Source organism: Haliotis asinina, chromosome 1, assembly GCF_037392515.1.
Source record: "Haliotis asinina isolate JCU_RB_2024 chromosome 1, JCU_Hal_asi_v2, whole genome shotgun sequence".
Lineage (NCBI taxonomy): Eukaryota > Metazoa > Mollusca > Gastropoda > Lepetellida > Haliotidae > Haliotis > Haliotis asinina.
The window spans coordinates 29,790,899-29,804,425 of record NC_090280.1 but is presented as its reverse complement, the minus strand read 5'-3'; the positions used below and the strand labels follow the sequence as shown (position 1 = coordinate 29,804,425).

At 43.1% G+C, this 13,527-nt stretch overlaps 1 protein-coding gene across 2 annotated transcripts; it reads left to right on the top strand.

The window, feature by feature from the left end:
• The first annotated feature begins 4,264 nt into the window (after positions 1-4,264).
• On the top strand, positions 4,265-13,189 carry LOC137278393 (E3 ubiquitin-protein ligase TRIM56-like). Of its 2 annotated transcripts, XR_010956656.1 has the most exons (3): positions 4,308-6,388; positions 8,569-9,115; positions 9,188-9,229. XR_010956656.1 is itself a non-coding variant. In XM_067810694.1 (2 exons), the coding sequence occupies exon 1, from the start codon at positions 4,454-4,456 to the stop codon at positions 6,359-6,361; it is 1,908 nt and encodes a 635-aa protein (XP_067666795.1). In that variant the 5' UTR covers positions 4,265-4,453; the 3' UTR covers positions 6,362-6,388; positions 8,569-13,189. The 2 variants fall into 2 exon arrangements, 1 of the variants encoding a protein (XP_067666795.1); XM_067810694.1 differs by having other exon boundaries at positions 4,265-6,388; positions 8,569-13,189.
• The last annotated feature ends 338 nt before the right edge of the window (positions 13,190-13,527 follow it).

The window sequence follows — 13,527 nt, the reverse complement described above, 5'->3', positions numbered from 1 at the left end:
GTTGAGTCTGTACCGGTAAACAGGTGATTGATACCTGAGTATCTCTGTGAGGACAGGATACCACATTGGAAACGTATTGTACCGGGGCGGTGGGGTAGTCCAGTGGTTAAAGCGATCACTCGTCACGCTAATGATCCGGGTTCGAATCCCATGTGTACAATGTATAAAGAGTATGCAAAATTTCTGGGATAATGTGATTTGGGGTGCTGGAGTAGCCCAGTGGTTAAAGCGTACGCTCGCCCCGCAGACTAGTTTTCGAATCCTGCGGGTACACTCTATGAAGATCACTTCTAGTGATATTGCCCTAATATTGCCTATAGCGACGTGAAACCACACTCACTCATTCACGGTGTAAAGATTAATCCGACCTTTGTTACACATGTCACCGAGTATACTCGTCAAACACAGTCAAGCAATCATATCTGCTTTGTAGCACAGCCATAAACCCGTATCACGTCAACCCCTGCCCTGACCCGTCTTGTACACATCAAACCTGTAGCCATTCCGTCATCGCTGAGTGAGCAATTTGTGTTTTACAATATAATCTACAATGAGGCACATTGAGAGACGGACATTCAGCTATTGAGCCATGAGTCGTAGGAACCAGCGGTTTATGAGCTGTAATATCTGCTCTCAAATATTCGTACATTGCCGAGAGCTTATAGCGTCATAAATATTTATGTGTTTCTACCCAAAGGTAAAACTAAGATGCCGTTAGAACTAATGTCCGTGGCTGGGTGGTTATATATTTTGTCCCTGGGTCTGGGTGAGGTGTGTGTGCCTGGGTGGTAAGCTTTGAACTGAAGGCTGTTCCTGAGTCGTAGGCGTTAGAAGGATTATAGCTGGTGTGTGTCTCATGCTGTTTTCGTCACGGTGAATGATATTCATTTGAATTTATGTATAATATTTGGTTGATGAAACGAGATGGGGAATGGGTTGTGGGCTGGTCAGAATAAACAGAATTCCAGAGTTTATCAAAATAAACAGGGTTTCGGCGTTATGAGGGAGCACTGAAACGCTTGTTGCAGAATCGCAATCAGTACCTACGAGACAAACCTGCGAACTCTCCGCATTGAATTGTGAGCCCACATACGACGTGGACAGTCATGCCCCCAACCACGAGGTTGGCGGAATGTCTGAGAATAATGCTGTTGAACGCCACAACCATCACTGGCTGTGTCTCACGATCTGTAGTCGACATCGTAAGATGCGATGGTGACACATAGTCAGACATGACAGTTGTGTGAACCAACCATGTTAACCTTATCCTCTGTGGCGTCGACTCCCATGCGTAGTGTTCGGTCACTATCGACCTTTGGACTGTCAAGACCTGGGTTCGATGTCACACATGGGTACAATGTAGCAAGCTCATTTCTGGTGTCCCCCGCCGTGATACTGGTGGAATACGGCTAAAGGTGTCGTAAAACTAATCTCACTCACTGGACCAATTCAAAATTCAGGTATGAGTGATAAACGCTGCCGACATCTCTCGAATCAGGAGCAACCTAAGATTTCCTCCGTAACGACGTAAGATCTCATGAAAAGAAGGTCAGATCTCTTCACGGTATTGACGTAAGATCAGGCGGGAGCGTAAGATGTCCTCGCGGTCACGATATAAGATCTCATGGTAACGTATGATGTCCTCATACGCCTCCTCACGTTAACAGCGTAAGATCTCCGGTAGCGTAAGATCTCTCCACAGTTACGACGTAAGATGTACGATTTCCTCACCATAACGACGCCAGATCTACTCACCGTAATGGTGCAAGATCACATGGAAACGTAAGATCTTCTCGCGATTACGTAAAATCTCCTCACGGTCACGATATAAGATGTCATGGTAACGTATGATGTCCTCATGGTAACGATGTAACGCCTCCTCACGTGAGATCACACGGTAACGTAAGATCTTGTGGTTACGACCTAACATCTTACATTTATATGTCAGATACCCTCACTGTAACGATGTCAGATACCCTCACTGTAACGACGTCATATACTTCCACTGTAGCGACGTCAGATACCCTCACTGTAGCGACTCCAGATACCCTCACTGTAGTGATGTCAGATACCCTCACTGTAATGACGTCAGATACTTTCAATGCAACGACGTCAGATACCCTCACTATAGCGATGTCAGATACCTCCACTGTAACGACGTCAGATACCCCACTGTAATGACGTCAGAAACCCTCACTGTAGCAACGTCAGATACTCTCACCGCAACAACGTAAGATACCCCCACTGTAACGACATCAGATCGCTGTATCGACGTCGGAGTCAGATACCTTCAAAGTAGCGATGTCTGATACCCCCACTGTAACGACGTCAGATACCACAATGTATCGAGGTCGGAGTCAGATACCCTCAATGTAGTGATGTCAGATACCCCCACTGTAGCGACGTCAGATACCCTCACTGTATCTACGTCAGATACCCCCCACTGTAATGACGTCAGAAACCCTCACTGTAGCGACGTCAGATACCCTCACCGTAACGATGTAAGATATCATCACTGTAACGACGTAAGATACCCCCACTGTAACGACGTCAGCTACCCTCACTGTAACAACATCAGATACCCTCACTCTAACGACGTCAGATACTCTCACTATAACGACGTCGGAGTCAGATACCGTCACTGCAACGACGTCAGGTACCTCCACTGTAGCGACGTCAGATACCCTCACTGCAAGGACGTCAGATACCTCCACTGTAACGACGTCAGATATCCTCACTGTAACGACGTCAGACATTCTCACTGTAGCGACGTCAGACATCCTCACTGTAGCGACGTCAGATATCCTCACTGTAGCGACGTCAGATACCCTCACTGTAACGACGTCAGACCTTCTAATAGTAGCGTGTTCTAATGTCATCACGGTCTGGTCACTATAAAGACGTATATGTATTTCCCTCATAGTAACGCCTCACGAAACGAATGCTTAATTTGCGGGCACGATCAAGATCTGTTCTGTTTATTTCTCTGAGCCATGTATCTCCAAGCCGTACACAAGCAACTCGCTTTAATTGGAATATATCACCAGCCACGTTGCTAAGAATGTAGTTTTATCTTGGACGTTGATAATGAGCCAGCATTGTTTTAGATAGGAGCAATATGGCAGTGGGGTTCGTTCTGATTCATTTAGGAGAACTCAGTCGGAAAGATTTGGCTTGAATCCGGTTACCTTTGAAACAGCTGAAGTAATCGATAATCTTGAACCTCCTAACACTTGCCTGGTTGTCCTTGTTTGAGGGATAAACGGCTAAAGCCGACGAATTATTTCCTTGTCATTACTTATGAGTTTTAGTAAGGCGAGGTAGACGTAGGTGACTGTCAAAACTGCTGGCTACTACTACTACTACTACTACTACTACTACTGCTGCTGCTGCTGCTGCTGCTGCTGCTACTGCTGTTGCTGCTGCTGCTGCTACTACTACTACTACTACTACTGCTGCTGCTGCTGCTACTACTACTCCTACTACTACTACCGGGTGCGGCGTGAAACTAAACTCATTCACTCTGAAACTACTACTACTACTACCACTACTACTACTGCTGCTGCTGCTGCTGCTGCTGCTGCTACTACTACCACTACTGCTACTACGGCTGCTGCTACTACTACAACAACTGATTGAGTGCTCTGATTGCATGGATGGTGTAGATTCTGACGCTCGCAAGTTTCACTTGCAACAATCAAAATAAGAATCTGTATTAAAATGGGAAATCCAAAGACGTGGGTTTAAGTACAGGAGTAGCGTATATAATTATTTCGATTAAGGTATCCCAGTTAACATTTGTATTCCCACGTGTTTATATTACTGTTCTGTTTTCGGGATTGTATAAAGTGCTTACCTAAAGGGAAAAAGGCGACTGCCGCTTCTATGGTCATTTGACGGTAACAGGGAAACGCATATCTTTATCTTGTTTTGTTTGTGAACCCGAACGTTGGGGTTTACTTGTTCAGATTTTAAAGCTTGGAGACCTATCAGATTTTTAAAGCTGAAATATTAATCGGATCAGGAACAACTTGTAGACGATTGAAATCACGTCACGCAGCTAATTGTAGAAATTGGGTCAAGGTCACATGGAATAAATGTGTGCTTGATCAGCAGAGCCGTGTTAAGCTGATAAACAGAATAATCTCTAAACCCAACAGCCCCTCTGCTGAGCGTGCTAATCACCGCATTCCATTGCCAACCAGGTGAATATCAATAGTTCGATACTGCTTGTGTGCAATACAATACCCTCTTTGTTTTCCAGATAGTCACATGACCGCGTGCTAACGACATCGAGCTGCACTGTCGACATTACCACGAAACGTTATAGAGGAAAGGACGGAGGACTACATCAACCGACTTCCTGAGAAGTTTTGTCAAATGTAGAATTTACGGAGGAGACTACACAGAATACAACAGACGGTAGTTGGAAGAAGAACAGACGACCGCTGCAATGGCGGACGCGGAGATCCTCAGCGCTCTTTCTGAGGGTCTCTGCAGCTGCGGAATTTGCGGCCGTCCTCAAAGACGTCCTAAATCTTTGCCCTGTCTGCACTCTTTCTGCAAAACGTGTTTGAACGACCACATCAACGGCGAGCTTGGCCGAAATGGCTCCAAGTCCTTCCCATGTCCAAAATGCAAACAGACCACCTCGATCCCACCCGATGGCAGGAGAGGGCGGTACGGCGATAGCTTCAGGGACGATACGTTTGTGAATAAACTGAGTGAAGTGTTGACTGCATATAACGACGACAAATCCTGTGATATCTGTGATAGAAGGGACGTGGCGGCGCCCGCTGTCAACTGGTGCATGGACTGTTACGATGCAATGTGTGACGCGTGTGGCAAGGTCCACCTGCACGGAGCGACCACTGCTGACCATGTCGTCATTTCCGCTGATGAGATGCGTAAACTTCCGCTGGAGAATGTCATGAAGCGGAAGCGTAGTGTTCAATGCGGGAAGCACGAAGGGGAGGTGCTGAAGCTGTTTTGCGTGGACTGTCGAGGTCCGGCCTGTGTCCAGTGTGTAGCAACGTCCCACAGAACATGTAAGAACTGCGTGACAGTGGTGGAAGCTATGTCTGAGCGGGAGGAGGACCTGGGCGAGCTCATCGTTCAAGCAGAAGCTCTGCAACTGAAGTCGGACGGTACGCCAGGGGGTCAGTTTTTGGGGGATGCCGGGGAGGTCTTGGAAGAGACTATTAAGCGGTCAGAGGAGAGGATTAAATCTCTCGCTGCAGATTTGATCAAAAGGATAGAACAGAGCCAGGACAACCTCCTCAGTCGTCTAAACGACTCGGCACAGAAGCTTCGCAACCAACTAAATGGGGCGAAAAAGGGTCCTAAGAAAGACCACATGGGGACCCTAAAGTGCGCGAGTGAACGGATGCAGGCTCTGCTCAAGTACGGAAGTGATGTAGAGATCTTACAGGTGTACGAGACCATCAAAGACTCGATCCAGCAGATAGGCCAGGAGGGAGACTCGACCGTCGACCCACCTGAAGACGTGATGGTCCGGGTCAACTTCGCTGTAACAGACCCTGTGAAACTGTTTAATAGAGACTTTGAGGAGCTGGGTGAAATTCAAATTGAGGATTGCAATTCGGACGAAGGTCTGTCCTCATGGGGAGTTGCATGCACCTCGAAAGGGGAGATAATCGTGGCCGATTGTCGAAACAAAAGAGTTCAGAAGTTTACAGGTAATGGCGATCTCATTGATCAGATCCAGATCAGCGAGGAACCGCGAGATTTGACGAGATGTGGCGAGAGAGAGGAGGTGGCCATTACCATCAACAAAAAAGTGATCTTCTTTGTTGTCACCGATGGACAAATGGCCCTGAAGAGGAGAGTGAGGACAGAAAAACAATACGACAGTATCGAAATGTCCAAGTCTGAAGACAGTTTGCTCGTCAGCTGTCTTCAAGATGCTTCCGTGGATCTCATCAGTCTTGAAGGGGAGATCCTGAAGTCGTTTAACGCAGATGCGTACAGCAAACCGATATTTGTCACCCCTCGTTACGTCTGTTTCACAAGGGAAGGCAACTACGTTGTCACCGACGTCAGCAGCAACACCGTCAAGTGCATATCCCCAGATGGTCAGCTTGTCTACGCCTATCACCCCGACGGCGCCCACGTCCTCAGAAAGCCCCAAGGTCTCTGCGCTGACAAGATCGGCAACATCTTCATTGCCGACTACGCCAACAGTCGGATCCAGCTGATTACTAACGAGGGTTACTTCCAGAGATTTGTCCTGGCCAGAGAAAGTGGACTGTCTCGACCAGTGGCCATCAACATGACCTCCTCCAACAAGCTGATCATCGTCCAGAGTGACGGCATGGTCAAGGTCTTCAGCTACGAATGACCCGGGCATATGAAGCCCCGCTTCAAAGTGAGTAACATGTACACAGTGAACCTAATTAAACACACACTGTACTTTTGTAAACACGTGGTGACCACGATGAAGCTTTTCTGACTCGTAAGACTCATAACAAACGACAAAATGATTGTTGATGTTATGGTAATAATTGCTCATTTCTTTAAAAACAAAACATAAAAAAATCCCACTGATTTACATATAGAACCAGCTCTGCTACAGGTGTTCAGTATTAAAATGATTGGTGAATGTGTACATTCAAAATGCCAGTTTGCGCGTTTGAGTGTAACTGTATGATAGTCACTCTCCCCCCTCATACCCACTGCCAGCCTCCTGATCCTCTCAGAGGAGGCAGACTACATCATTCCTCCTGTAAAGCAGTTTCCAGTTGGGCCAGGTTCTGCACAGGCAGATCTGTTTACTGCGCACGACGACCAGTCATGTGCCAGATGTTCCCCAAACGGTTAAGATCGGGGTTCATTCAGTTATGAGATATAATGGAAATGATGTATGGTGATGAAGACGTCGATGAGTGTGGACGACACCCGATCCTTATATATGACTTGTGAATCTGTGATGATGTGACGTTTTTGTTTTGAGTAGTATCAGAGACCATATAATATTATATGGTCTCTGGTGGTATTAATTAACAGTGGGTGTGACCAATCAGAAACCCACCCCCACTCCCACCCCTCTGCACACACACACATTGCATTACATTGTTAACGTTAAAAGTTTGGAAAAGTCCGTTATTCACACTGGTTTGCACTTTGAAAGGTACACCTACAGAATACATATTGTTTAGTATCACGTCAAAGTTGGCGGAGGTATCCGTTATTCTCTGGTCTTACACTTGTATATATATATCACTATGTTATCATTGGCTAGGACATTCCTTTGAGTACAAATCATATTTGTGACTTTAGTAGTAAAGAATAAAGTTCAAACTTTCAGCAAGCTTCGCCGTCTAAGGTGTGAAGAGTAGCCTCCCTTCCTCCTATGCGACGTTAAACAGTAACATCATTGACCTTTCACTGTAGAAAACTTTGCATGTATGATTTGTTTTTCGCCTCATACAGCAATATTCCAGCTGAACAGCAGGCTGTAAGTAATCATATCTGGACCGGGCAATCCAACGAATAAAAGTAGGTGCATCGGTCAACGCAGTTGGGAGTCGCTGGCATGTGTCAAACCATCGGCATGAATTATTTTTTTGGTACCTGTGATGTTTGAAATACTGCTGCGAAATCTCCTTTACCATTTCTAAAGACCGAGGCAAATTGTAACCCATGATAATACATGGTCAGCTGCACTAGGAACTCTTGTTGAAACTCTGGATGGCGAGGTCGAGGGCTAACTGCGGGGATTTGATGGCGCTTCATTTGCTATTTGTTCCGTATACTTGATAGCTGACAGGACAAGGAATGAGACATGCAGATTCTACATGCTAAGACTCCCAAACCACATGATATGATTCTGATAACATAAGGCTGAAAAATAGGTTTGATTGTAAGGGTCGTTTTAGTTTTTCATACATTTTATAGTATTAAAATTTTGTGAGTTATTACGACGGGAAACACCAGAAAGGCGCGTTCGCTTTTATGTGTTATTCCACAAGCTCACACCAGGGCTCACCAGAACTGGACGACACATGTAACATCCATAGGATAAAAGGACAGCCACTCAGAGTGACGGGAGAACACTTTAGCCACAAGTGACTAGGCTAGCGCCAGACCTTCCTTGGTTGTAACAGCCAGGGACAGTTAATGATCCCGTGAAAGTGTTGGTTGTTGTTTAACGCCACGCTCAGCAATATTCCAGATATATGTCGACGACCTGTAAATAATCGAGTCTGGACCAGATAAACCTGTGATCAACAGCATGAGCATTAATCTACGCAAATGGATATCATGACATGTGTCAACCAAGGCTGCGGGCCTGGCCACGCCAGTCACCTCTTACACAAGGATGGGTGCTGAAGACAAATACTAAGCCAGGTTCTTGTGAAACTGTATGTTTTCAGGTGGAGGCGGTGGGGTAGCCTAATGGTTAATGCGTTCGCTCGTCATCCTGAAGACTTGGGTTCGATTCCTCTCTTGAATACAATGAGTGAAACCAATGTCTGGTGTCCCGTGTCGTGATATTGCTAGATGATTGCTAAAAGAGCCATAAAACTAAATACCACTCTCTTTCAGGTGACTTGTTGGTGCCCGCGCTGCCTCGCCAAGGAGGAGCAGGAGGCTGGAGCAGCGCTGTAAACTCATTAAGAGGATTCTGGGAGGCTAGCATCAAGGCCCTGCTGTAGACGCAGTATCAAGACACGCCATCATAGATGCAGATGCTTGTAATATGCTCGTAGAAAACATGACGTACTCCAGACGGTATACAGATCAGTCAGGATGGCTTATAAGCCTAGTGGACATGCAGAGTTTAAACATTAGAACACAATCAAGTTAGAAGATCCACGTTAACCCTGCTTCTAAACCTAGTGGACATGCAGTTAGAAATTTTGGTAAAATTCAAAATAGGAAATCCCCGTTAAGCATGCTTTTAAACCTAGTGGACATGCAGAGTTGAAACATTACAAAACAATCAAGGTAGGAAATCCTCTTTAACCCTGCCTTTAAAACTAGTGGACATGCAGAGTCAGAGGATGAGAAAACAATCAAGGTAGAAAAACCTCGTTAACCATGCTAATAAGCCTAGTGGACATGCAGAATTAGGACATTAGGCACAATCAAGGTAGAATGGCCATGTTAATCTTGCTTATAAGCCTTGTGGACATGCACTGTTAGAACATTAGGCACAATCAAGGTAGAATGGCATTGTTAATCTTGCTTATAAGCCTTGTGTACATGCAGAGTTAGAACATTAGGAAACAAATCGAGGTAGAAAAGCCTCGTTAACCATGTTTACAAACCTCGAGGGCATTTAAAATAAGCCGTAACTATTAGGAAACAATTAAGGTACAGAACCACGTTTACCCAAAGATAGGTTTTTAATGACGATTTTGTATTTTGTAACGCATGAGCGAACATGTAATGGGTTTCAAGACTCTACCGAACGCTGCAGTTTTTAGCTTCAAATATGCGATCGCTATTTGGTTTTCAAAAGTAGACAGTGGAGGTTATAGTGAAGTTATCACCCGTTAAACTTATTAAGCCATCATGTTTATCTGTAGAATTCAATCACAGCCTATTGATAAAAGTCACCTGATACATTATAAACAGCGTCTAAGACTTGTTAAGGTATTAGATTTTGAATGCACTATTAATATGTCAAATTGTCGTTTGTGCTGAATCTTCCCGAGGGTATAGCATAGAGTTGATCTTATTTGTAAGAAGAAATTAAGGTTGGGTTGGGTTTGTTTTGATTATAGTCTTTGTTAATGGACCTAGTTGGAGGTCTGATAGGACAAGGCATAGGAGTGTCCCTTTTCTACAAGTATTGACACATGCATCGTTTCGTACACACTGGAACCCTGATAATCTGGGCGGACCCGATAATTTGGTCCAGATTAAGAAATTCCAGGTCTGCTGTAACAAGGGTATGCATGAATTATGGATCTTTATACAGAAAACGCTGTACTCAATTTTACGAAGGTTTCCAGATTAACAGGGTTCCGCTGTTGGTGTTCATGACACACAGTAAATTGGAGGGTAAATGATGGAAAGGAAACACCGTGAATTGTTATGGAGATATTTAGACTTGTTGAGCTAACTGAAAGTGAATTGATATCCCATTACAGCAGAAGAGGAGAAATGACCTTTTTGACCTCGAAGAATATGATACGCATGACCTAAGCTCTTCGGGAGCGGTCACGTGTTGATGCCGTCACTTCCGGTCACACTGGTAGGATTTCCGGCGCCTTTGCTTTTCTTCTTAACTGTCAGTATTTCCACTTTAGTTCTTGTGTTTAGTTTGTCTTATTTAACTTGTATTAAATCCTCCGCAATGCACCATTCTTGCCTATTCTTATCCGATGTGTTTCAGAATTTCGCTGTCAGTTAAAGTCTTTGTCTAATCCCCTGAATGTGGTAGTTACCCCACTCACAATACAAATCAGATGTACTGAACAGAAAACGAAACGCAAGTTTCGAAAAATTTAGATCTCATAAAAGTAACTTTTCATGTTTATGACTTCTATTCTAAAACTTGACCAAAAATTGCGTTTCTTTTGCTATTTAGTATATGCCTATGACTTTCACGAAGAAAATATTTGCACTAATAAGCAAACAATCTTTGAAACAATGAAATGTGAGGTGTTCAAAGCCCTGACATTTGGCATCGAATATATAATTGTATTGATCTTTAGTGCCTTGTTTAATGGGTATATATTATCTAACATGTGTGGTGTGGTAATATACTGTTAATGGATAATCTGATCCATTAGACATTTATTTATTACAGAATGGAAATGGCTTCAGTTCCGTGTCTCATTAACCAGACAAAAGAGACAATTCTCATGGTCAACAACCCGTCCTAATAATACCACAATTACGCTTCCGTTTGTGTTGGATTGTGTTTCTGTATGGCTTTGAACACAAAACAGATCTTGCCATTTTCAATGAGTGTTCAGTATGTTTGTGTGATAGTGTGGAATAATTCTGTGTTTTTCTCCCTGCTTCTTTCTTGTAGTACTTCATATATTATTTATTTCATTGGCCCCATCAGATCAGCTTTCTCTAGCTTACCTTAAATATGCGCTCACGTTGTTTTCTTTCAATTCCTGACACACCCTTTTTAACATATGTTCTATTCGAGATTACTCTTTCCCAGGCAAGTACAGATTCTTGTACTTTTGTTGAATTGACTCTCATCCTCATTGTTAGCACACAAAGTAAGCCATTCAACCCCCTCAGCCACCTCATCTTCCGCTCAGTGACTGCTTTGTGTACTGGTGATTTGGTGCCAGTCTCTGAGAGTGTGAGATCGAATCCCGCAGTGGGATTCAACTCAACATACAGTACTTGAAACTGTTAAATGGCATTGTACATTCACGTCTGTGTTAGTTTATTTCTGTTAGATGCCGGAATGACTTCCTTGTGACAAATGACCCGATGGAATCACATATTACGTTCCAAAATGTTAATTACATTATCATCGTAACGGGCATCTTCCCTGTTAAACCTGTTTTAATTTGTTCATTTTAAGCTCTGCGTCAACACGACTCATAAATTCTAAATTGAATTGTGTGCTGTAGTTTTAGTCGTATCCACTGTTATCAAAGCGATATGCATAAATCGTGCATATGAAAAGCATTGACGGTAATCTAGTTGTTTTCGGGACAGTCAGACAGACGTTTATTCAGTATTTTAGGCCAAAATGTTTTTATATTTTTCACATTGACCCGTCACGTGGTGTTCATCCTTTTGAGATCATGGGGAGTTATCTGTTTCTAAGAAACTAGTAATGTTCTCAATTGAGAACATAAAACTCATCCTCGACATGACCCTGATTACGAAAATGACATAAACTGTTATTTTATCGTTTAGATTTTTCTTTCTAAGATTGTTTAAATTCAGTTTCGGATGCCAGTTCAAATTTTCCCGCAATTCGACAATCAAGGTAGAAATAAATAAATTTGATAATTTACCTATTTTATCTTAACCATACATATCTTGAACGTATGATGTATGTATTTTTACCCATTAACAGTTTCAGACATTAACATGGAGTTTCTCCTTCCTATTCGACAGAAAACACTTTTCGACAGAAGTATTTATTTTTATCATAACGTGTATTCATATAGCGCACATATCAACGCAGCTAGTACATGCTAGACGCTGGTCTCTTATAAATATTGAATTGAATAACTCGTACTCAGTTGAACAGATAAACGGAAGATGCCCTTACAAATGTATTGCATCAGCTCAAAACAGTCATCGTCAATACGTCATCAATTCATATCAATATTCCATAGCAAATAATTCCTTTGAAAATACCCCAAACCACTTTAATGATCGATTTTCCACTCTGAGACAAATGTGCAAATGTGCATTGCCTGATCGGTTTGGAATTGTAGCTTGGTGCTAGATATGGTGGTACCAGTCTACTCAGATATGCCCCCTGGAAAATGTTTTAGTGGGGACTCCCTTGATACAAAGAAGAAACATCGTAACAGAAAGACTAAATATCAATTTAATTCAGTTTGGTCTAGAAATTTACTTTGAAATTATTTTTTGTTACGAGACTCATTTACAATGAATGTTTTGGTTTGCAGTGGAGTTTGTCACAACTTCTAAGAATATTCTCTTCAAAACCAATATTGTTCTGGTAGGACGCCAGCTCAAACTTTGCAGTTCATCTTTAATCAGTGGATTGTTGTGTTTGTAGTAATTTATTCATAGTTATTTGCAATGCCACACATTGAACAATGTCATCAATCAAAGGGACTCAAACTTTGGTCTGTGTGGTTTGGATCCTCAAATGTATACTGAACAGCAAAAGAAACACACGTTTCGACGAAATGAAATGTCATAAAAGTCTTCTATTTGAAAATATGACAAAAAGTACAACACATCTGCGTTTCTTTGCTGTTCACTATATGTGCACAGCATAAGGCCTAAACCCTAAAAGCAGAGTTCGTTGTACAATTCCAATCATATGGTAAGTATGTGTAAATAAATCCATACAAATACTGATAATGGGTCACAAACACGTGCAAAGGCAAGTGTTTACCTTAAACAGCTCCACTCAGCGACGTATAACATTCCATTTGTCATTTTATATTGTTCTTTGGGTTACTTAATGTAATTTACGAATTTGTGAAATTTGATAATTAATGTGGGTTTGAATAAATTGTGACAAATGCGACCATCGTGATGTTTTTTGAATGACTCACACAACATGAATGTTATCAGGAGTGAGTGAGTATTCCAGAGGGATGTGGGAAGAAAGGCAGGCTGGGTGGATGAAGGAATGCGTGAGTGAGTGAGTATTCCAGAGGGATGTGGGAAGAAAGGCAGGCTGGGTGGATGAAGGAATGCGTGAGTGAGTGAGTATTCCAGAGGGATGTGGGAAGAAAGGCAGGCTGGGTGGATGAAGGAATGCGTGAGTGAGTGAGTATTCCAGAGGGATGTGGGAAGAAAGGCAGGCTGGGTGGATGAAGGAATGCGTGAGTGAGTGAGTATTCCAGGGGGATGTGGGAAGAA